The sequence below is a fragment of the Panthera tigris genome, chromosome C1, assembly GCF_018350195.1.
Source record: "Panthera tigris isolate Pti1 chromosome C1, P.tigris_Pti1_mat1.1, whole genome shotgun sequence".
In the NCBI taxonomy this organism is placed as follows: Eukaryota; Metazoa; Chordata; class Mammalia; order Carnivora; family Felidae; genus Panthera; species Panthera tigris.
The window spans coordinates 15,715,875-15,740,324 of NC_056667.1; the positions used below are offsets into that span (position 1 = coordinate 15,715,875).

Sequence of the window (24,450 nt, forward strand, 5' to 3'; positions counted from 1 at the left end):
CTGACTTGCCCAAAGTCACACAGCAGAACCCATACTGGAAGCCAGGACTCAGGACTCCCAGCCCAGTGCCCATCCCACCACGTTTCACGTCCCACCGCCTCTGCAACGGGCTCTGTGTACACCAAGATATCTCAATCCTGCCCTCCCATCCTGCTCCCCAGGGGTCCGGAGATGCACCCGGGTGTGACAAAGGGCCCAGAGCGGGGGCAGGCCAGGCCTGGAGTTCTGCTTCAACTGACCACTGCCTGTCCCAGCCTGGGGGGTGGGGATGATGCCAGCAGCTTCCCCCTCCTGGGTCCGGATGGCTCCGCCCCGCAGAGACAGTCCAGACAGGTGGCCAAGGCGGGGGCAGGGGACAGCCCACAGGCTGGTGCTGGCCGTGGGGGCAGAGGTCCTATCCACCTGGAGTTGACACTGCGTCTTCACCTTGTGCTTCTGCGGCCTCACCTGCAGGGTTAAGAGAGAGGAACACACCACGATGCGGGGAGACGGGAGCGGGAAGGGCCTGCCCCAGATCCAGGCTCTGGGTCTTTCCATCCCACTGGGGACCCTCCAGGCCCCTCCCTCCCGGCAACCACCTAGTCCCTTGCAGGCTCCCACCAAATCCTCCCGCGGACTCGTGGGCAGAGGTGAGGCAGCATTTATTAGCCCGGCTGCACAGATAAGGAAACTGAGTTCCGGAGAGGGGCCGATGACCTGCCCAAGTCACCCAGCATTTAAGTAGCAGAGGATTCGAATCCAGGTACACAGCTCTCAGCCCAAGGAAGTGACAGAGGAACAGGAGGAGTCACCCCCCTCCTCCCCACTCCCACCCTCTCCCCCCAAACAAGAGCTGAGGACTGGGTCTGACCTGCTCAGTTTCACCTTCAGAGCTGGAGCCTGGCTAACAGCCCTGCACAGACAGAGTGGCAGCGAGGCAGGCGACAGGATAGGTGAAGACATGGGGCAGGAGACACAGGCAAGCAGAAGACACTGGTTGTGCCCAGGCCAGATGAGCCCAACCCCTCCTGGCCTCAGGGGGACCTCGTGGTCCAGCACCCACCCCTGGTCCCCTTGGACACCTATCCCCTTCCCCCAACAGCTAACCCCCTCCTGGGTGAGTGTCCCCACAAGGCAGCCTCTAGGCTGGTCACATCCGCCCTGGCCAGCCCTCTGGCAGCTGCACGTACCAGCTGGGGCGTGTGCTGCTCAGATGCCTCCAGCTGGATCTTGATCTCGGGACACGCAGGGTCCCCCGACTTGCTGGCGTCGGGATGGGGTGACCGGGAGGGTCCTGGGGAGGGGGGCAGGAGGGAGCCACCTCACTGGCCGCGGGGAGGCACCAAGGAGACGGACGCATGGATGGGCGGTAGGCACTGGTGCTCCGCGACCCTGCCCCACCCTTAACTCCCGTCTTTACCCACCCCTCTGTCATCCTCCGAGACCCTTCCAGAAGCCATGAGCCCTCAACCGTCTTAGGCCAGATAATGACCCACCCACTGTCCCCTATGTCAGGGGAGGTCCCATCACACACCCACCCCCTGGGGCATGAGAAGTCGTCTGGACCCTCTGTGCCTATCCCTGTCCCTCTCCTGCCACAAGAATGGCTTGGCAGGGGAAGCTGTCTGCGGCCTGGTACCTGGGGAGCTGCCCCCACTCGTGGTGCTGACACTATCCTCCAGCCACGTGCTATAGATGAAGGAGTCCCGCTTGTGGGGCGTCCCTGAGGACGAGACGCTCTCCTGGGGATGGGAGGAAAAGGGAGGTTAGCCCTCGTCCGTGGCACTGGCTTTGCTTCCCTCCCCTCTCCCAGCGTCCTCTGCCTGCTGCAACCCACAAACCCTCACCCTTGTGCCCCTGCAAAGAGGATGGGGGCCCAGCAACGTCTGCCCCGGGGAGACCCGGAGGGCAGAGTAGGAACAGGCACAGTCCCGGCCGTTACACCACACACCCCCACGCGTTCACTCAGCAAACATTCACTGATGTTCTCCTGGGCCAAACCACTGAGAGAAATCAGGCCCGGTTCCCGCCCTCAGACAGTGAGGTCTAGGAGGCAAGACAGACTGTGAAGAACTATTACAATCCTAGAGTCTGAGCCCCATGGGGCAGGGCCACGGTCTGCCCTGTTCCCTGCTGTACCTGCAGCACCTGGAGCAGGGCCTGGCAAGAAACACGTGGCCACTAAAGGTTTGATGAATGAAGAATGACACAAGGGTGCTAGGGGCAAAGCCCCAGGGGGGCCTGCGAGAACATTAAAGGGGGGGGGCGGTGGGGGTGGTTCCTAACCTACCCTAGGACTAGGCGGCTTTCAGAGGTGATGTGAGGCTGAGTCAAGAAGGATGAGTAGGAGTCAGTCGGACAGAGAGGGAAAGAGGAGGCAGGCAGAGTCTTCCAGACAGAGGAAATGGCAAGTGCAAAGGTCCAGAGGTAGGGTAAGCCTGGTATGTTGGAGGGACTGCAAAGGAGCGCAGATTGGCCGAAGTGGTGAGAGATGCAGGGGTAGGGAGGGACCAGATCTTCAACGGTCTCAGAGATTGGGTGCTCTGTGGGCAACACTGGGGAGCCATGGAAGGCTTTACAGTAAGGGAGGGTTAGTCTGCATTGCTCCTTTGGACTGGGTCCCCTGATCTCATCTCAGTCACACCCAAGCTCATGTTTCTGCCTGCAGCATCTACGGGGACCAAAGAGCCCCCCTCCGGGCCACTGTAGAGAGCCAACATTCCCTGGGCCTCTCACCAGGCCTGTGTCATCCGCGTCCACACCCTCGGTCTCCTCCACCACGCTGGCGAAGCTGCTGGCACTGGACGAGGAGCGGGAGAAGTCCTTCAGCACCTCGGCTCTCTGGGCTGCCGTCTCCGCTCTGCCAGACAGCACCCCGTGAGCCCACGTCTGTTCTGGGCTCCTCCTGAGCCAGACCCCGGTTCCCTGCCCCGGAGGCCCAGCCTGCAGCCAGCCAAGTACCTCTGTGCCCCCCATGACGGCTGCCTAGGCCTCTGAGGCTCCCTCACCACCACTGTCCTTCCTAATTCATGGATCTGAGCATGCCCCTCCCCTGTACAAAGCCCTCTCGTGGCTCCCCGTTGTCCCAGATACAGTCTAATTTCCCTGGCTTGGTATTCAGTAATAATAGTAACTATTAACAATAAAACTATGGTCTAGTGCATGCTTGACTGGGCCAGGCACTGTTTCAAGTGCCTTTGCCCGAGTGGTCTCATTGCTATCATTATTAGACCCGCTCTGCAGATGAGGAAACACTGAGGAAACACCATTCAGAGAGGGTGGGTGCCCAGCCCAAGGTCACCCAGACATAGGTGGAAGAAAGGGGCTTGGACCCAGGCCTTCCAACTCCACACTCTACTCTCAACCCTCTCAGTTTTGCTCCAGGCCCAGGACTTTGTGTCTCCCACCTGGAGTCTCACTCCTTCCCTCAACTCCCAAAAAGCAAATTCATCTTTCAAAACTCAGCCAAGGTTTTGGAGCGTCTCCTCCCTGATTCCTCCTCTCGAGGTGGGAATAGACCTCCTCACTCTGGGTGTGCGAGCCCTGTCTCTCCCTGTCCCTGCCATCCATTCCCGCTTCTCTGTTTACCTGCCTGACTCTTCAGCAGAGCACAGTCCTCTAGAGCCACAGCGTTGAAGGGAGGGGTGGCCCCTCCTGCGTCCGTTCTTCCCCGCCCCACCTCTTCACATCGTACCCACAGTCAGGTTCGAAAGTCTCACTCCTCTTAACTAAAATCCCAAAGGCTCTTTCCTGGCCCCACTTAGAGTAAAACGCAAAGTTCTCAATATGGCTTCCAAAGCCTGGATCTAGCCCCTGCCCACCGTGCTGACCTCATCCCCGACATCACCCAGCACAATGTCTGCCGGGGCCCAGCTCCTCGCTCACTGAGCTCCAACCATACCACCCTTCTTTCAATCCTTCAAGCACGCCTCAGGGCCTTTGCGCCTGCTGTGCTTCTCTTCCTTCTGCCATGCCAGTCCTAGCAGGGCTGGCTCTTCACTGAGCTCTCAGTTGAAGCCTCCCCCACCTCTGGATGTCTTCCCTGAGCACCATCTACCCCCCGCCCACCTGATCATTCCCCACTGCACCCCCAGCTTTGTTGTTCTCTTGTGGCACCGTCTAGAAATAGCTCATCAGGTCATGCTACGCTGGACTGTCAGCTCCACGAGGCAGGGGGTGTGTGTGCCCAGCTCACTGCTGGATCTGGAGCCTGGCATGGGGCCCGGCATGAATGAAGCTCTCAGTGGGTATGGGTACGTGTCAACGGACGGCCTGTGAGAGTACCCAGGCCCCCCTGACGCCCTGATGTGGCAGCACCAATGCTCCCAGGCAGCCCCAGGCCCACGCAGGGACTGGAAAGGGTGAGTCCGAGCCCCCTGGCTCGGCGTGCCCCAAACCCCAACCTGTTCTTGGTCGTGGGCATCTCTGGGGAGCTCTGAGTGGATGAGTTCTCCGACTTGGGCTCTTGTGAGACGTGCCCGCTGTCTGGGGTCTTCTGGCCGGCGGGGGGACTCTCCCTGCGGGGCACAGGGGGGCAGCGGGGGGATTCAGCACCGGGCCTGGCACCAAGGGTAGAACGAGGCCCAGGTGGTGAGAGAAGGTCACGGGCGCCTCCTGCCTCGTCCCCACACCCTAGATCCTCAGGGGCCAACCCCAGAGCAGTCCCTGCAGCTCCCTGGCTGGCCTGGCCGACGAGAGGAACAGGCAGTGATGGAACGCCCACGTAAGACAGCACCCTCCTTATCCCTGGTACGGATAAGGAAACTGGAGTCCAGGGCTGGGAAGGAATCCGTCCAGGGACGCACAGCTAGGACATGGCAAAGCCAAGGCTTAAATCCAGGCTTCACAGGATTCTGGGCTCTCGTGGCCGTGAGGATGGCACCACCTCCGCTCTGGGGGGCACACCATACCTCTGCCGCAGCCCCGGGTTGTTGCTCATGTGCTTGTCCTCATTTTCCGGATTGGGACAGTGGGGCTCAGAGAGGTACGGTGACTTTTCCAGGGTCACACAGCCCCAGTGTGGTAGAGACAGGACTCGTTCAGGAACTATCCTCCACTTCCCAGGGGCTGTTCCGCTGCTCGCATGGCGTGCCACCTGCACCCTGCCCGCACAGACGCATCCGCAGACCCCCACAGACCAGGCAGTAAATCCCGGCTCTGCCTCTCCCTGGTTGCGTGACCTGGGCAGGCAACTCCTGAACCCTCTCCCCTACAGCATCTTGACGTGCAAGGTGTGACCCCCTGGGGAGCCAAGAGAACCGCTGAACCGATGAAGGCATCTCACGTTAGGTGACGAGCTGGCCCTGGGGCCTGACACACAGCAGGTACCTGACTGTCCCCAGTAAGGGACAGGGAGCAGAAGAGTGGGCACTCCCTCCTGCCTGCGTACCTCTGCCACAGCACGGGGGTCAGGGAAGGGGCTGGGGGTGACAGGGGACCCATCCCACCCACCTTTTCTCCTGCACTTCCTGTATATTCTCGATCCCGATGGCGCTGCTGCGGCGAGAGCCAAACGGGCCCGACTTCTTCCTCGTGGGGCTCTTCCCAGGGACGATCAGTGACTGCAGGGAAAGGGCCCAACTCAGTGCCCACCTGCCCTGGGAGAGCCACTGTCCCCCACATACCACCTGGGGCCCTGCTGCCCCAGGCCCTGAAGCAGAGGCAGTGAACAAGAAAGAATGAGAGGAACGCCCATCTCCAGAGACAGCCCTGCAAGTTAACAGAGAGGGAAGCAGGCCCGGTGAGGGCGAGGGCGCTCGAGATCACATAGCAGGGCAGCGCCTGGAACCGCATCCCAGGCCGAGTCCTCAGAATGGCTACCGGCTCTCGGCCCCTCAGGGGTATCATGGGACCTGAAGCCTCAGGGCAGCGGGGAGACAGTGGATGCAGCAACATAAGCCCCTGCCCCACCTCGGAATCTCCAAACTGGCTGGGGGAGATTCGGGCCCAGCAGTTGCAAGATACCTTCCCTCCCCCGGTTTCTAACCACACGAGGTGGGGGATGCCCCAGGCACCAGAAGCATGCCCCAGCTTCTCCGGGGAGGCGGGAAGGCGGGCCCCAGGGAGGCACGGAGGGGCAGGAAACCCTAGGCCAGTTCATGGTGCGGAGGGGGAATCAGGGCAGAGGAGAGGGATGGAGGTCCATGCAGAACTGGCGATATTGGGGGACGTGCGGCTGGGCATAGGGTCTTTGGGCACCAGATTCTGGCAGGGACTGGGTGAGGGTCCCCAGGGCCAGGGCAGGGCCAGAAGCCCCAGGTGGGGGGCGCTGGCTCTGACACAGGTACCAGGCCCCAAAGCAGGTGCTGAGTGCCATCAGAGCTGCCGGCACCCCATCCTGCACACCCCCGGGCCCAGCCCGGGGGAAGGGGGGGGGCAACGTCCCCAATATGGCCTCCGTCCTGAGAGCGAGCAGAGAACAGCACGTGCAGGCAGCCTCCAGAGCCGGCGGCCCCGCGGACGACAACCTCTTCCACCGTTCCTATGCCTATGGCACTGCCCCGGCGTCCGAATCTACTCGCGCTTTTCCCAGGAATAAGCAATGACTGGCAAGCAGCAGAGGGCAGGGGCAGAGAGAGACAGACAGACAGACATGGAGAAAGACAGAGAGAGATTGAGATGGGGTTGACAGAGAGAGATACGGCCAGGAAGGGGCGGCACAGAGGACGGGGGAAAGATTGGCCAATAGAGACACAGGTAGGGACACGTGGGGGAACACACGGAGGTCACAGAGTGAAACACAGACAGAGAGACAGAGATGGAAAGAACGGGGAGGCAGAAAGGAGGAAGCAGGGAGAGAAAAGTGTGGGGAAAGAGGAAGAAGAGGAGGAGGACAAAGGTGTCAGTGGGGGGAGCAGGAGGGAAAGAAAGAGAAGGGAAACCAGGGAAAATGCAGACGGTAGAAGGAAAAGGAAACAGCAGGAGAGAAGAGAGTTGTACAAAAAACAAAAACAGAAATGGGTCTGGTTACTGCCATGGTGGGTGCTGCTGGCCTGGCCCGGCCCCGGGGCCCCTTCTACAGCACCCACAGGAGGCTAGGCCACTCGGAGGGAAGGGAGGGGGTGGGCCCGCTTCTCCAGTGACAGTGGGCTTGGTGACTGCAGGACGGCAGAGGTCCCGCCTCGTTCCCCGGGCCGGGCCAGACCATGGGGCAGGGGTGGCTGGGGGGTTAGGGGGTGGGGAATCTCCTGCCATGTGACACGGCCTTACAGCACTGAGCACAGGGCTTGGCATGCAGCATACAGCGATAAAGGACAGAAGTAAGGACGGACAGATAAGTGGAAGAAAGATGGACAGACAAGGAGGAGCAGAGTTGCGTGTGCAATGCCAGGGGTGGCCACTAGGCGGCGGAAAGCCGATGAGCCCACAGCCGAAGGCCTCACCCACCCCGTGCGCCCAGCACCCCCGCTCAGTGTTAGCAGCAGAATCCCACAGAGGCTGGCAGACAGGAAGTAATCACACAGCAGGTGCTCACACAGAAGCCCAGTTCCTGACACACAATAGGGAGCCACAACCACAGAGGCCCTGACACACAGTAGGTGCTGACACAGCAGTCTAGGGCCAGGGACACAGAAATAGATGCTCACAGAATAAATGCTCACACCACACAGCTCACTTCCTGGCACAGAGTGCAGATTCACTGATATCCAGGGCTTGGCACATATTGTGTGCTCAGTCAGGAGTTTATCTCCTGACATACGCTGGGTTCTCACAGAATAACCCAGGGCTGGGCATACAGTAGATACTTACAGAGTCGATGCCCGCACAGCAGCCCGGGACCTGACACACAGTAGGTGCTCATGGAAACTCAGGGCGGGCCCACAGTAGATGCTCACACAGTACACGTCCACACGGCAACCCAGGTCCTGACACAGTAGGTGCTCACATAGCAGCCCAAGTCCCAACACACAGGAGGCACCCACCAGCATCTCAGAGCCAGGCACACAGCAGGTGCTCACACAGAAATCCAGGTCCTGACACACAGTAGATGCTCCCGGCAACTCAAGGCTTGACATTAGGTGCCCACAAAGCAGCCCGATTCCCAGCACATGATAGACAGTAGGTGCTCGATAAAGAGTGTCAGATAGAGATAGCCCCAGAGCTGACCCACAGAAAGTCACCTGAATAAGGGGCCAGGAGGAGGGAAGGGGGCTGCAGGCTCTGTGCACCCCAGCGTCATGGCCCGGACATTGGACCCCCATGGAGAGCAGTGGCTAGACTGAGTCTAGAACCCAGGCTGGGCACTCAAATGCCAGGGCAACGGGAGGAGGCGGGGCCGGGCCTCGGAGGTCGGGGAGAGCGGAGGGCTACTGGGGGTGGCACTCACTATTCCAGCTGCCTTGGCCAGGTCGGGGTTGTTGGGGGCAAAGCTCCCGCTGTGGCTGGTGGACACGGTGTTGGGTTTCTTGTTGCTTAGTCCCATGGCATCCATGGACTGGCTGCGGCTCCGGATGACCCGCTGTGAAGGTGGGATGGGAGTGGAGGCGGCACAGACTTCGTGAGGTCCCACCCCCCACAGAAACCCAGGAGCCCAGGCGTCTGGCCCCTCCCCACCAATGCCACTCCAGGGGACCCCCGGAAGTCCCTGCCTGTGAGGCCCCAGGAGAGGTGAGTCCACATGGTGCCGAAGGGCAGTTTGGGCCTCAGCTCTGCCACCAGCCTGCTGGGGGCCGTTGGGCAAGCCACTTCACCTCTCAGAGCCTCCCGGGACTCTCATGTGGCTGTTGTAAGGACTGCAGAAGATGCTGGGGCATGAGCCAGAGCACGCAGAGAGCCCTCCAGAAACCTCAGTTTCTTGCTTTTAGGGTCCTTTAGGGCTTCCTCTCCTTGCTTTTCTTTCCTCCTTCTCTCCTTTTCTTCCTTGCTTTCTTCAGCCAATCTACACTGAACATTTCCTATGGGGCCAGGTACTTTATTCTCATTTTCTCACTCAATGCACCCTACCAGGTGGGCATTATTATCATGCCCATTTTTACAAATGAGATGAGCCTGGAACCCAGATGCCAAATCACATGCCCTGCACTGTGGGCTCTACGGCCTCTAAGAAATTCTTTGACCTAATCCGGCACCTACTAGATTTGAGACCACTGGAGCCCTCCCTCAAGAGCCCCCAGACCCATGTTCACCCCACCCATTCCCGGTCTCTGGTGGGCACAGGCAGGGCTCTCCTCAGTCCCCTTTCTCAAAGGAAGTCTGTTCACCTAAGTCCAGGGCAGGCCCGGGCAGCTGGGCCAATCCCCTTATGCAAACCCGCGTCTCCAGCTTTGCTGTCTGCCCTGGGGTGATGGCGAGGCCCAACCAGCCTGGCTGGGCACCCAGAGGATGGGCAGCCCCCCTCCTGGGAGTGGAGAAGGTGGCAAAGGAGCCACAGCCTAGGGACCTGCAGCTTGGGGGCGTCCAGGCCCTACGGGGGAAAGAGACACTCCCTCCTCATCTCTCACTTTGGACAGCAGTTGCTGAGGTAGGTTGGCTTTTGAACTTACGTTGCACTAATCTAGCTGCTTTACAAATAATTCTCAACAGTTGTATGAAGTAAACGGCCATTGCCCTACCCAGGAGATAGAGAAACTGAGGCTCAGGGGTGCCTGGCTGGCTCAGTCAGAAGAGCATGCGACTCGATCTCAGGGCCGTGGGTTTGAGCCCCATGTTGAGTGCAGAGACTACTTAAACAAATACAACTTGAAAAAAAAGAAACGAAAGAAACTGAGGCTCAGAGGATGCTCAAGCTGGTAAGTGAACCCAGGCCGTCTGTACCCTTAACTCTAAGGTAATGCGGAGACAGCCATGGTAGGTCACACAGGCCTAAGGTCATACAGGCCAGGTTCCTCTCCTACAGCCACTCGGTTCACAAATGGCATCTCAGACTTCTGTTTCTCTCCCTCAGTGAGGACGGAGACCTCCTCCTCTCTTCTCTGCCTGCTGACCTGGTAGCCACCACCAGAGGCACCAGAGGCACTTGGTTGCCGCTCAGAGGGCTCGAACCTTCGCCGAACTCCCAGGTAGACTCCACCCCCAAGCCTAGGCCCCGCCTCCAACCATTAACTCCTCCCAAGTCAGAGCCCCACCCTAAAGCCTAGGTCCGTCCTGAGGCTCGCGGTCACCCAGACTCTACCCCCAGGTACTTGCCACCTAGCTCCTAGCTCCTCTCACGTCTAACAGCCCCACCCTCAGACTCCACCCAGAGCTCCGCCCCCACCCGACTCCACCCCCAATGCGAGCCGCCTCTAGCCGCCCCTCCAAGCCTCGTCCATAGTCCCACCCCCGACTCCACCCCAGCCAGGTCCCAGTTTCTCTGCCCCAGGTAGACCCTGGCCCTTCACCTTAAAAGACTCGAAGAATCCGCCGCCCCCGCCGCCATTCTCCATCTTGTCCTCGTCACCGCCCAGGCCCATCATGGACTGGCTGTGGATGTGCAGTTCCTCATAGAGCGTCTCCAGGAGGGCAGCTCGTGTCCGCTCCTGTGGGCCAGGTCGAGGCCATCAGGAGAGACCCCAGTGATCGGCCCTTGGTTCTACAATTCGAATCCTGGCCACCTTCTCTGCGTCAGTAGGGAGTGGGCCTGGGCCCCGGGCCCCAGGAGCCCATGCTGGCTTCCCTGGGACCCCCACCTCGCAGCTCCAGCAGCACTCAAGGCTGCTCATGTCCCAACCCACAGTCTGCCCCTTCCCTCATGGTGCCCTCTGTGCCAGCCTGCCCACCTGCGAGCACCTCCTGGGACATTCCTCACATACCCCTAGAAATGCCCTAATTCCTCTCCCTGGACCACAGCCCTGCTGCCCCTAAATCCACCCCACCCCAGACAGCTCTCCCGGAGACCAAAGTCTGAACCTGGCATTTCCCTCCCCAGGGGCAGGGTTGAAATGCCAGGTTGCAGGCAGGGGTCCAGCCCAACAGCCCATCCTCACCTCCAGTTTGGCAAACTTCTCTGCCTTGTAGCAGGCATATTCAGCATTGATCAGCTTTGTCAGCAAAAACTCCTGGAACTCAGGCCCCTGGGAGCCCCCGAGAGTGGCGAGGAGAGAAAGGGCTCGGGTGAACACAGAGACAAGGGGCTGGAGCTCCTGAGCCGCACCCTGCTGGGGCCCTGGGGCCATCCTCGTCTCTCTCAGAAGGGGGCCTCCTTGGCCTCAGCCCCCCAGCCCAGGTACCTGTGAGGGCCCCCTAGGCCCTTCATGGTTGCCCACCCCTTGGAAGAGCAGACCTCACAGATGCAAGGGGCTGGCTGGGATCTCCCACTGCCTCAGTCTGGGGGAGAAGTGAGGGGTCTGAAGCCAAGGCTCGAGGTGTGGCTTCTGAGAGATGAGAGAAATGTGTTGCCCCCTTCCCAAACATTTTAGAAGGAAGAAGACTGTAATTGTCAAAAAGATAATACAAGTTAGGAAGGGCCACAGAGCCTCTATGAGAAATCTAAAATAATGATGCAGATTGTTCCCTGACTTTATAAATAAAGATCACAGTGTGTATCCATCCGTGTGAATGAGAAGCCAGTCCCCGGTGACATGGTTAGGGGAGCCCAGCTGCCCTGGCACACAGTGGGGCCTCAGGACCTCTTACAGCAGACTGTGCACCCCCCCCTCGGACCCCACCCATTTTGTCCTACTCTGTCCATGACTGGGGCTGGGGGCTGCCCCTCACCTTCCTGAACACAGCAGGGTCCGGGAGGGGGGGCCCAAAGAAGGGCACGTCGTCTCTAGCGGTGACAGAGACCTGCAAGGGAGAGCAGCAGTCTCTGTGGAGTCCCCACCCCAGCCAGAGACCCCTAATTCATCCCTGGCCTGCCCCCTGCTGGGGAAGGTTCAGTGACTGCAGACTGGGTGAGTGAACCCCAGGATTTCAGCTCGTCCATCCTTGGTCCTGAATTTGAATGGTGAGAAAGGGTGGAGGCTCTCAGAGGTCATAGAGGATAGGGAAGGCCTAGGAGGCTAAAGGGTAGAGCAGGGCAACCAGCTCCTTTGAGGCGGGAAAATTGGGGGAGCAGGGAGGGTGGGATGGGAATCCTCCGTCAACAGAGCAAGGGGGGTGCTCAGAGCCCTCCGGACAGTCCCCCTATTTACAGGTGGGAAGACTGAGGCTCAGAGAGGTCTCAGAGTGACTCAGGGAGGGGCTGTGGCTGAGAGCCCTGGGAAGCTCCACGATCACCCACCTTGTAGAGCGGGCCATCGGGCCCCCCGCCCTCGGCCTGCACCACCACATAGGCATGCAGGAAGTTGGATGCAATCATGTCAGGCACAAAGGGTGTGTTCTCATCCTGGAAGACTACAGCGACAATGTCGTTCCCGATGTGCCGCTTCCGCTGCAACTGAGCACAGGGCCACAGGCCTTCACAACCTGGCCGGAGAGGGGCTCCCTGGGCACGGGGGAGGGTGCCCGCAGGAGTGTGGGAGGGCTTAGGGTAGGCAGAAGGGCACGTCTAAGAATTTGCTTCCCCTCAAAACAAGGTCGTGAGAAACTTGTTTCAAAATTATTTTAGTTTGCTTGGAATCCCGCGACAGATGAGGAAACTGAGGCCAAGAGAGCAGTGACTTGCGAGGCCCTGCGGTGAGTCAGAGGACTCGAACAAACTCAGGGCTCCTGGTCCCCAGGCTCTACCTCCCAGCCCTTCTCCTAAATGCCCCACACATGGCCTCTCATGAGCAAACGGGTTCTGCTCGGTATACACTCATGTTGCTGAGATGAACGGAGGATCTTCTTAGAAGAAAATCAAAAGACACTAAAAACAAATATTTCCATTTTTCTCACATTACCCTTTTATCCCCCTGGGGTGGGGGCACGGAGGAAGGTAGACAGCCCTGCAGGCAGCCTAGGACAGGAGTTCAGCTCCCAGAATATGCCCCCCACTTCCTTGCCTCCAGGCCTCTGAAGAAGGTGGAAGCCATTTTCTCCACCTGGAACATTCCCCCTCCTTCTCCCAGCAACTTTGCAGGCTAAAAATCACTTTATCTGGAAAGCTTTTGACTCCCACCTCTGCCACGTTTAAGTGCCCCCATGTCACCCCACAATGCCCCTTCCCCCGTAAAAATACTAATTCACATTTATGGAGCTCTTGATATGTACCAGAGACTGTACCAGCCACTCTAGATGCATCCCGTCTTATGCTCATCTATGAGGTAGGTGCCATTATCATCCCCATTTCATGGATGTGGAAACTGAGGCTTTCCCAACACTGTAGCAGCTTGTCACCCTGCCCCAGCTAGAGCCCACGAGTTGGGAGAATGGATCATTTCCATCTCTATATCCCAGGGCCCCCTGAACCTGGTGTGGTGAACACTGAACAGACAGGTAGATGCGAGGGACAGGAGGACAGGTGGGAAGCAGGTGGGGGTGGTGCCCAGGCTACCTGCTGGGCGTCCCCTTCTGTGTAGGGCAGCTTGGTGGACACGTGAAACATGATCTCCTTGTTGCGGAAGTTGCAGTACACAGACTCGGTCCCCGTCTGCCCGTGGGTCACGTCCAGGCCTCCTCGGAACCTGCCCCGGCCCCCCCCAGGCCATGGCTCAGTCTCCAGCCCCAGCCAGGCCTCTGTGGGGCCAGGACAGGGGCTCCCTCCCTGCCCGAGGGCACGGGTCCAATTAATCGATGCTTGTCCCGCCTAATGCTCACCCTTTAAAGTCCTGCAGTTTGACCTTCTGGCCGAGAAATTCAAGAAACTCCACGAAGGCAGGGCTCTCCTCATTGGTGCTGAAGAGCTCTTCCTCGGAGGTCTGGGGACACATGGAGAACTGAGGTCACCGAGCTGGCGCTGCTAAGCAGCTGCTGTCCCTCCCCCCACCTGCACCCAGAGAAGGCTGGGAGCCTCTCGCACCCCACCCCCAGGTCCTGGGAAACGGAGTCCCTGGGCAGGTGCTCCCAGTGGCAAAGGATCCACAGCCAGGCGGGTCGGAGGGCAGGGAGGAGAAGGTGAGCGCACCTGCCCCAGCTTCTGATAAATGACTCCAAACTTGAAGTTATTGCTGATAACATGCTCATCGAAGGTGACGATGAGGCGGGAAGCCTGGGGGGAGAGGGTGATGGGTGAAATAGGCCGCTTTTTTAAGTTGCCATTTGTTGCTCTTCGTGCCAAGCACTGTGCCACGAAGTTTACCTGTGTCATCTCATTCAGTCTTTAGGACAAGCCCACGAGGGAGACAATGCTGCTGTCCCCATTTCCCAAAGGAAGAAACCAAGGTTCAGAGAGCTTAAGTAACTTGTAACTTGCCTAAGGTCAACTGCTGGCAAGTGGCAGCGCTGGGACTTGAACTCATGTCCAAAGCGTAAACTCACTGCTCCTGAGTGTTGCCCACAGGCCCCCTGCCCTATTCCATCCACTCTGTAACACCTGACTTGTTCCTTGGCTCCTCTATAAACCCACAGCGTCATTCTAGAATGAGCCAAGTCTCACCAACTTGAGTGGAGCCTTGAGAAGTAGCCCCTTCCCTCACCTTGGGCCTCAGTTTCCTCTTTTGTATCCAAGAGGTAACGTCTGATTTCTGAGGCCCCTTCCTTTGGGGGACCTCTCCTGGACCCCACCACCCCTCTCCTCGCTCCAGAATTCAGTCAGAGCCACAAGGGCTTACATGCCTTTTGGGGCCACCTTTTCCGGGAAGCACCCGTGACTCACTGAAGACAAGCCACCATCCCTTCCCCACATGGTCATAGCACCTCAAACCCAGCACCAGAGCTGGGAGCGTGGCTGCTGTCTATGGGGCAGCATTTACAGAGGTGCCTGTGTTATTATTCCCCCTCCCCTGTTCCCCTTGGGTCAGAAGGCAAGGCCAGTGGAGTCCCCTGGCTCAGGCACACTGACTGCCTTGGGAGGGTCCCCAAAAGGCATTGAGAGTAAGGCCGGCCTCCAAGGCGGACAATACCAAGTTTGAAGGCAGGCCTCCTTTATCCACTGTGCATCGCCGGATAAGACACAGAACAGTTCTGAGCCTCTGCTTCCTCTTCTGCAGACTGGTGACTTTGCAGCATTGTTGTGAGGGTTAACTGAGAGGACTTAGGGGAGACACCCGGTACGCAACAGGTGCCCAGTGAACGCCCAGTTCCCTCGTTCCCTACCCACCCCAGGGAGCAGGGCCCAGATGCAGCCATACCTTGGGGTAGAGCACAGGGTAGAATCGATCCACATTCACATCTTCACACACCAGCTGCAGGAAGAGAGAAGGGAGAAGCTGAGGCTGGGGCCTCAGGGCCTCCCTGGCCACCGGCCGCGCGGGCTGGAGAGGACAGCAGCAGAAAGGAGAGGGAACAAGGGAGTTTGCAGCAGGACTGGGGGCTCGCTGTTGCTCAGAATGGGGTCTCCCGTATCCGAAGGTGCTCTAAAGTGACCCAAAAGCACCGGGCAGGGGACAGGAGCCCAGAACACGTGGCAGCATGCCAACGTCATGGGACACGTGAGAGGTGGGACCTTGGAGACAGGGCTGCAGCACGCAGGGCTGGGATGTGGGGCTAAAGATGACAGCGTGCCAGCTGTGTGCCCACCTAGGGTGCCCAAAGAGGCCTCACCTTTGCCATCTGGACCACATTGGGGAACTCAGTGAGGCAGGAGATGGGGATGACATCATGGTGTGTCCGGCACTTGGTCCTGGGAGGAGAAAGCCCGCGCTGAGGGGCGAGGCAGTGGGAAGGAGAGATGGAAGGCCCTCCACACACAATAGGGGCAGAGGGGACACACCCCGGGGAGGACCAGAGGTGACGACGGGGCCAGGCCTGGTTGGGGTGCTAACTTGCTGAGCAGCCTCAGGCAATTCCCTGCCCTCCCTGGGCCTTGGTTAGAAGAGTGGGCTTTTAGATGGCAAGACCTCAGCCCCGGCTGCTGTCGCAAGGCCCCTCACCCCACCCTCACCTGAGCAGCAACCGCAGGTGCTCCTGGTCCCCGATGACCTCGTACTTGAGTGAGAAAACAAGGTGGCCCAGGGCAGTGTCCAGTGAGTAGTAATTGAAATGCTCCTGTGGTGGGAGGAGGGGGGGCGGACAGAGGGCAGAGCTGAGCTTGGGGTTCCAGAAACCAGGCCAGAGAGCCAGCTCGCTCCCAGATGGGGGGCTTTCACCCAGCAGCCGGTGTCATGGCTAATGGCAGACTCTGCATCAGACGGATCTGCCTTCAAATCCTACCTCTGCCACCTGCCAGCTGGGGAGCCTGAGAAGGTCACCTCACCTCTCTGTGCCTCAGTTTCCCGTTCTGTAAAACGGGAGGCCAACTAGTGGGATGGTGGCAGGGGCTGAAAGAGATGAACAGTCCAGCATAGTGTAGGCGTTCAGTGAAGGTTAGTTACTTTGGCTGTCGGGGTCCTCATCAAAGTCAGGACCACATTTGTACCTGCATCTCTGTCTCCCCGCTCCTGCCCTTCTCGGGGCTGGGCACACAGTAGGTGCTCAATAAAAATACTCTGATTGATTGCTCAATTTGTGGCTCTCTGGCCCCTGAAGCCAGGGCTCGTGAGAAACAGGAAGTGAAACATCTCATGAACACACTGGGCGGCTCACCGGACAGGTTCCCACCCTCCTGCCTCACCTGGAGAAGCTACAGGGTTGGGAAGAAATCTTGCAGAAGGCCCGAGGGGAAGCTGTGGCAGGAACGGTACCCCCAGAGAGGAGCCCGGGGCTGGCACCTCCAGAGGGGGAAGTCCTCAAATCAAGGGCAGGCCAGGAGTGCCAAGATATTCCACCTCAGCCCGGCCCTGGGCTCCCCCTGCTGGCCCTGGCCCTGGCAGTGGGGCTGGCTCCCAGCCACACCCTAGGAGTCATCCTGGAAGTCAGTTCTGTTGAAACGTGAACACCTGTGCTCGGAGGGCAGGAAGAGAAGGAGGCAGGGGCAGGGGATGTGCCCCACAAATCCGCAGCTCGGGGACAGTCTGAGTGAGCCTGGAGCCAAGAGTCCCCCCCAGCTCTGCCTGGGGACAGAGTGGCGGAAACCCCCGAATGCTTGGCACCATCTGCAGAGAGGGAGTGGCAGGTCCTTGGCAAAGAGGGCTGCGCTGAAGTCCTCGAGTCCTCTGAGCCAAGAGCATAAACCCTCCCGGCACGTCTTAATGGAAGGTCAGCTGGAGGTAGGTCCAATTCCTGGCTCAGTAATTGTGTGACTTTGGCCAAGAACTTCACCTCTATGAGCCTCAGTTTCCTCTTCTGTAAACACTAGAGCAATCCTGATCTCACACAGTAATTATGAAAATGTAGTAATAGCTAACATTAAGTACTTACTATGTGCCAGGCATGGTTCTCTATACTTCACGTGTACTTTTATTATCCTCATTTTTACAGATGAGGAAACGGGCTCAGGAAGGTCAAACGACTTGCCCAAGGTCACACCATCAATAAATGGAAGAGCCAAGATACACACGCAGGCCATGAGACTCCAGAACCCACACCCCACTCCACCAGCTGGGCTGGAGATGGGTAGAGGTACAGCAGCTGGCATGGGGCCTGGCACGCACTAGATCCCAGCATGGGACCTCCCCTCCAGCTACCACAATCTCACCCGGTAACTTCTGCTTGGAGCACTGCTGGGTAACACTCTGACCAGTTGTTACTGGGCAGGATCCCTGCTCTGGGGCTGGAGACGGGGCAGGGGTTTGTGCCAAGCCAGGTCAGGCCATGACACTACACTAGTCTCCCAGCCCTGACCTCACGGTACCTGAGGGCAGGGCCCGGGTCTGTTTGGCTTGCTGCTGCACTCCTGGTGCCTAGAACACGGCTGGCACACAGCTGGTGCTCATTATTTTCTAACCTTGACTGAGCACTCACTCTATGTTGGACCCCATTCTAAATACCTTACAAGCATCGTTCTCATTAAAGCTGTGCAGCATCCCCCTGAGGTGGGTGTTATCACCCTCTCCGTGTTTATGGATGAGGAAACAGAGGCACGGGGAGGGTAAGTGACTTGCCCATTGTCCCACGTAGCAAGTGACAGAGCCAGGATCGTGCCGCGGTAGAGTCTCTGATGTTAACCACTATGCCATAATGTTTGTTGAATGAAAGCGTGAATCCACCACAAATGTTCCGGGACGTGGGACTCAGGACTACCACCCAGCCCCAGCCCTTGGGTTTGGCTCCCTCCCGGGCCCAGCCCCCAACACCAGCGGGCCACCCACCTTGCCAAGAAAGTGCTTCCGGTAGATGCGGGCTGTGGGGTTGCACTCGAGCTTCACCTTGGTCGTGGGTGACTGCAGCGGCTCTGTCTCCGGGATGCTGGTGATTTCGTGGTTGGTGCCTTCAATCCAGTAGCCCCCGAACTGGGGCAGCAGGATGAGGGGGAAAGGTCCTTCTCGTCCCAGGACCTGACAGAGGACTCAGCTGAGAGCCACCCACACTGCACCCTACCAGGGCCCCAGGACATCCCCCAACTCAGACCCAGGGTCACTTCTGCCACGGCTTAGGAGAGCTAGGGAACAACCCAGAGCCCACGTGGACCCCAGGGCTTGCATCCACCCCCCCCCAGCTTACTTGCTCCAGCCCTTTCCCTCCTACTGCAGGCACAGACCCAGGCCACATGGAACCCCCTGTTCCAGTCTTCAAGAATGGGGACTTGGTTCGGGAAAGTAGAGCTGGGAGAATGACCTTGGCCAAGAGGCTGAAACGTAGGGATTAAAGGCCTAAGGGTTCACATGGACTCTAAAGACTTGGGTCAGTAAACTGAGGCCCCAGAGCCCATGGCAAGGTCTATGGTCAGGCTCCTGGCAGGGAGGAGGACCTGAGAGTCCAGACTCGGGGTGAGGATGGGTTCAGGGGGTCCAGCCAGTTACCTCATGGACGCTCGGATAGGGAATGTAGTCCTCCTCTGTCTACAAAACACAAGCAGGCCAGAGACCCAGCTGGGGTGGGACCCTCACCCTTTACTTACTTCCAGTCTCCCCAGAATGCTCCATTGCTCAGCCAGCCACCTGGGCTGGGAGTGTGGATGGGGCTGTGTCATCTCCCCAGGGCTTCCCAGGGGTGACCCCATGAGGCAGGGGCTGAGCAAGCTTAGCTCACTGAGTGCTGGCAGTCTCCCCTGGGTGTCTCTCTGCCTGGGGAAAAGGAGGCTCACCGCCTCCCCAGAAGAAACCCAGGGACCAGTGATTCTCAGTGCATCAGAATGGCCTTGAGGGCTCCTTAAACACGCACTGCTGTGCCCCATCCCCAGTTTCCCAGGGTCTAGGTGGGGCCCAAGAATTTACATTGTAACAAGCTTCCAGGTAATGCTGTTGCTGCTGGTTCAAGGACCACACTTTGAGAACCCTGCTCTGAACAACGAATCAGGCATATGCTCACAAGCCCCCTCCTCAACCCTCACCTTGAAGCCCTGGGCGTCCCCCTGTTCCCTCCCAGGCCAGCCACCAGTCTTCTTGGATTGCTGAGGTCCCAAATCCAGCATAGAACCACATGCCTATCTGGAGGGGATGTGCAACTCCCACCCCAAGAAAATTCTGAGTCTAAACAAGAGCCTCCCTGCATCTCCCTCCATCCCCCGCCTCCTCTCAGTCTCCTCGCAGCAGGCTGGGGGGCAACCAGGCCACTCCTCCCATCTCCTCCTCTCCTCCCCTCCCCATCTGCCTTCCCAGGCAGAAGCCTCCTGGGTCCTGGGTTTGAGTCTTCCTGTAACTGCTGATCACGATTGGCGAGAGAGTCTCCCCAACCCCTCCAGGTCCCAAGGCCTTTGGAGACACTGCTCGGGAAGCAGCACAGGCAGACGGCCACAGAAGGGTAGGGTGGGGCCACGGTTCCAACCTACTTTGAGGGGTGGTGGGAAGGAGCATCGTTGTTCATCCATCCTGCTTCCCTGCAAAGAGAAGGTAACACGTCCCATTACACCCCCCCATGCCTGTTGCCAGCGCTCCCATGGGAGGCTCATACCTCTTCCTGTGAAGGGGGAAGCCAGGGCTGTGCGGGGGTACTCCCAGGGCAGGGTGTTGGCCGGCTCTGTTACTCAGGCCTCTGCAGGGAGGGCTGGGGGCTCTGTGCAGGAGTGTGTGCCACTGGGGCTGGGGGCAGGGGTGGTGACAGGGTTGGGGGCACGCACTAGTGTGTGAGTATGGGGCAGAGGCCATTGCATCTACACTGATGTGTGTTTTTTAAATTTACTTACACAGATGTGTGTTTTTAAGAGAGAGAAGGAGAAAAGGACAGAGAGAGAGAGAGACAGAGGAGGCGAGAGGCAGAGATAGAAAAACTACAAGAGGCAGAGAAACAGGAAGGGGCAGAAGAGAGGGTTTGGATGGTGAACTGACATGGGGGGGAAGCTCCTGAGGTTTGTTCAAGTTGCCCCACCCCCACCCCCGCCCACCTCCCAACATGTACCCATGCACCAGAAAGAGGCCTGGGAAGACCAGGGCTGGGCATGGAAAGTGGGCAGGGGTCAGGCCGAGGGTGTGGGGCACCTCCCCCTGCCTGTGGCACAGCTTCTGGTCACCCTGTGCCTGGTATCTGTCCCTTCTCCCATTCTACATGGGGGTCCTGTAGAGCCTGTGACGCCTCTCAGGGGGATGGGAAATGTGTCTGTGAATGTGTGGGTGTGTGTGCGTGTGGGTGTGTGCGGGAGATGTGTGTGCGGATGTGTGTGGGGGGGCATGGGGGGATGAGGCACCGAGCCCAGCCCTGCTGGGGACCTCCACAGGAATGGGAGAAGGGAGACACAAGTGGGGCCCGGGCCTTGGGTCAGACAGGGAGTTAGCACTGCCGGTCCCCATCCTCTACTCTGACCCCCAGACCGAGGGCTCAGGAAACTCACCGCCGCCATCTCCTGCCAGCACAGTCTGCCTGGGGCTCCCGGCCTGTCCTCAGAGAGGCTGCAGGACTGGAGCTAGAGCAAGGGCCCTCACCCCAGCCCACCCCTCTCCTTGGCTCCCCGAAAAGGGCGACAGAGCCAACCTCACCTGCATCCTCTCAATCATGTCAAACAGATCTGTGCTCTGCAACAGAGACGGGGGAGGGCGGGTCAGTCGTCAGGTGGCCCAGCCGACCCTGCTAAGTCCCCGAGGAGTCTCCACCCACCTCTGCCCTCCTGGTTCCCCCAACACTGACTAACCACGTGGGCCTGTCTGAGCAGCAAGAGGAAGTGGAAAGGGCATTGCAGAAGGGAGCTCCGTGCAGCTGACCAGCAGGCCCTGACCAACTGCTCAGTGAAGTCAGACCAGGGGTCCCCCCCGGCCCTGTAAGCAGTATGGACTGGGGGGGGGGGGTGCGGGGGGCTGTTGGGAGAGACAGCGCCGGGATGTCCCATTGGCCCAACAGCTGTGTGAGTCCACATGCACCCCCTCCCCCCTCCTGCTCCAGCCAGCCTCTCCCAGTGCCAGCCAACGGCACACACAGGGTTAATCCGGGCATCTGCCAGCTGTGCTTGGCAGCTTCAGCCTCCTGGAAGGCGGCATCCTTGCCTGCTGGTGGGGTTGGGGGTTGGGCCTGGGAAGCCCCCAGGGTCTCTAGGACAGTGCCCCTCCCCCAGCAGTTCCAAGGCCTCAACTCTTTTGGCTCCTGCTGCCCAGTGGGGGCACTGCCTGAGCTCACATACATGTGCTATGGGGTTGTGCACCAGGAAACACATTCTCTCTCTCTCTTGCTTGAACGCACAGCCTTGTACACCAATATTTAAACACACTCTCACTGTACCAAAGAAACCAAACAGACATAAACACCCCGCCCCCAAACCCAGGGGATCTGTGCACACCAATCCTGAGCCTCAGAACCGTGCGCTAACAAATACACACGGCAGCGTCCGAAATTACACAACAGCACACACGCATAGACCCACGTACCACAAAGCCACACACACAGATGCAAACCCACCCCTGTGCAAATGTGCACACCAGTAATCGAACACGAAGCTACACAAACACCACAAAACCACTCTCGCACCTGTGCGCCGAGAGACACGATCGCAGGCGCTCGCAGACACAGGCAGCTGTGTCCACAGCAACTTGGCCACAGAGCCCCGCTGCCACATACAAGCTCACCTTTCCCTATCGGTCACGCAGCCCGGTAACAGGCAGGACAGGCCTGACCCCCCAACGTTAAATGAGTTTTGAGAAGCAGGAAGAAACAAAAGCACGCAGCCACCGTGGAAGTGGTCAATCGGCAAGGATGGGGGTACAGGTCTGGTCCTCACACACGCCCCCTCACATCCACCTGAGTGCACACCACCCATCACAAAGACACAGCTTAAAGATCCCGAGACACAAACACCCCAGGTGCACACTCGAAGGCCCGCCACAGAGGCAAGACCCACACTGTAAAATGCACTATGGGAGGCCAGAGGAGACACTGACCTATGGTCACCTATGGCCACACGCAACACTCTGAGCTTGGAAGAGCCAATTCCATAGGAGCTACAGCAGAAACCACTGATGGACGCCTGCAGTCCAGGTAGACAAATTTGCCTGTTAGCACCCTGTACAACAGCAACATCGGCATCTATGCCTGGGTCACACAGTCTCAGCTCAGCACAGTCCCGGCACCAGAGTGATGTGGGCGCATTAATGTCCCCCAGAGCTCCCCACTCAGGGCGACCAGGAACAATGCACCGGGAGTCACAGCCACATAAACATTGACACATGGTACTGTCACCCAGAGAGCACACACAGCAACAAGTGACACCCACAGTTACAGCCTCACAGGCGCAGCAGACGCCCTGACACATGGAAGACTGTGAGCAAAGTGGCCCAGAGCACCACTCAAAGTTACACCGCGACATCCAGACCCCTCCTAAAGGGGGCAGGGGACGGTGGAGCGGTCCCTGAGGCTAACAGGCACACGGACTCAAGCACGCACAGTACCACTTCAGCCCAGAGCCACGGTGCCACCACGGGCACTCTGATCCGGGGACAGCTGCAGAAAGAGCCCCAGGCCCGGGACCCCAGGGCAGGGCTGCGCCCTGTGGCCGCTGTGGCCGGGTGTCAGCCCAGAAGCTAACACGCCCTCCATGACGGAGCCTCGCACACCCGCCCTGGCTGGGGCAGAGCCTGCCCGGCTCCGGGAAAGTCGGGCTGAGCCGGCTCCGCGGACCCCCTCGGGCAGGCCGCCCTCGCTCTGGTCCTCACCTGCCAGCCGGCCCCAGCGGGCAGCGAGCCCCTCCGCGGACGGCCGGGGGGCGCCAGGGGCCGCGGCTGCGCCATCCCGAGCCTGGCCCGGCCCGGCCCCCGCCCCGGCGGCGCTTCAGCTGGCCCGGCCGGCTCCCGCCCGCGCGCGCCCCTGCCCGGGCCCCGCAGCGCCGAGCTCCGCGCTCCCCGCTCCGGGATCCCGGCGGCGCGCTGCCTGAGCTGGGCTCGCCGGGCCGCCGGGCCCGGAGGGGGCGGGGCGCCAGGTACGGGCGTCGCGGGGGCGGGGCTTCTGAGATCCGGGGCGGGGACAGAGGAGCCCCCGCCCCCCCCACCGTGCGGGCCCGGCTCGCGGTTCCCGGACACTGCGCCTGCGCGCTCTCGCCGGCGCGCTGCAAGCTTTCGGCGCGTGAGGCCCTACGGAGACCCGAGGCTCTGCTCAGCGCGCCCCTATCCCGCCTTCTTTGTCTTCCCACACTCTGGGGATCCGCCTCGGGGCCTCAAGGACGGGGTTCTTGGGACAGGCTGTGAAGCCGGGCAGGAAGAGGAGAGAGGGTTACTTCATAGAGAGCTTTCCTTGAGCACCTACTTAATGTTGGACTCTTGGCGAGGATGACCTCTCCCCACAATCCAGGAGGTACGAGTATCATCCCCATTTTACGGAATAGAAGACTGATTCCAAAAGGTGAAAGATCATGCCCAGGTTCACACAGCTAGGAAGAGGCAGAACTGGGAATCCAGGGAAAGGCCTGGAGCTGCTCTCCCCTCCCTCCTCATCTCCCCTCACCCTCTAATGCCTGACAGTGGCTGGTGGGTTTCCTTCCTTCCCCGGTTCCCGTGCCCACACCGGACCCTAACTGCCCCTGATCCTAGGGGAGGGAGGAAACAGGGACTGCCAAGACCCCACCGTACAGAGTGCACTTCGGGACATGAGGGTTCTAGCACTGGCCTTGCCACAACTTGCTGAGTGGACTTGAGTGAGTCCCTGTCACCTCTGCGGGCTTCAGTTTCCCATCTGTAAAACAGAAGGCCACCAGTCTTCCCACCTCTGCAGACCCTTCCGGCTGACCCTGCATTGTGTCTGCCGCCACTGTGCAGTGGGGGGCCGGAGCCTCAGCACCCCTTCCCCAGACATACTGGGAAAGCGGCAATTGCTTCCTGAGCTGTGGCCAAGCCAACACCTGCTGCTTTGGACCCTGCAGGGGCAGGCCTGCCCACCAGCTCAGTGCACAATTTCTCTTCAGCTTCCTGGAGAAGCTGCCAGTAGCTGCCCCTCACCCTCCATCTCCAAGGCAAGGGCTCCTGGAAGGAAGGCACTGGACCTTCCTTTCCTCCAGACCTGGCCCTCGGTCAGGCTGGAGCCCGGCAGCCGGCGGGAACTCTGGAGATGTGTGTTCCAGACACGGTGTAGCTTTGTTTTTAATAATTAACAGCAGCAAATATTGATTTACACAGGCACTTCCAGGCCTGAGCGCTTCCGGGCACC

The 24,450-nt window shown here is 59.4% G+C and overlaps 1 protein-coding gene across 4 annotated transcripts; it reads right to left on the reverse strand.

The window, feature by feature from the left end:
• On the reverse strand, nucleotides 1–23,035 carry LOC102950376 (RAP1 GTPase activating protein). Of its 4 annotated transcripts, none has more exons than XR_006221232.1 (24): nucleotides 22,968–23,035; nucleotides 20,808–20,843; nucleotides 19,667–19,714; nucleotides 18,699–18,737; nucleotides 18,048–18,233; nucleotides 15,803–15,906; nucleotides 15,463–15,541; nucleotides 15,051–15,104; nucleotides 13,886–13,969; nucleotides 13,579–13,679; nucleotides 13,316–13,445; nucleotides 12,122–12,277; nucleotides 11,614–11,685; nucleotides 10,884–10,970; nucleotides 10,299–10,436; nucleotides 8,306–8,437; nucleotides 6,447–6,524; nucleotides 5,431–5,540; nucleotides 4,383–4,496; nucleotides 2,716–2,839; nucleotides 1,619–1,721; nucleotides 1,170–1,304; nucleotides 851–892; nucleotides 362–447 (listed from the first exon to the last, which is right to left on the reverse strand). XR_006221232.1 is itself a non-coding variant. In XM_042996552.1 (24 exons), the coding sequence occupies exons 2-23, from the start codon at nucleotides 20,823–20,825 to the stop codon at nucleotides 884–886; spliced, it is 2,070 nt and encodes a 689-aa protein (XP_042852486.1). In that variant the 5' UTR covers nucleotides 20,826–20,843; nucleotides 22,968–23,034; the 3' UTR covers nucleotides 362–447; nucleotides 851–883. The 4 variants fall into 4 exon arrangements, 3 of the variants coding, with proteins under 3 accessions (XP_042852484.1, XP_042852486.1, XP_042852485.1); XM_042996552.1 differs by having other exon boundaries at nucleotides 1,170–1,273; nucleotides 22,968–23,034; XM_042996550.1 differs by lacking the exon at nucleotides 851–892 and having other exon boundaries at nucleotides 1–447; nucleotides 1,170–1,273; nucleotides 22,968–23,034.
• Between the last annotated feature and the right edge of the window lie 1,415 nt (nucleotides 23,036–24,450).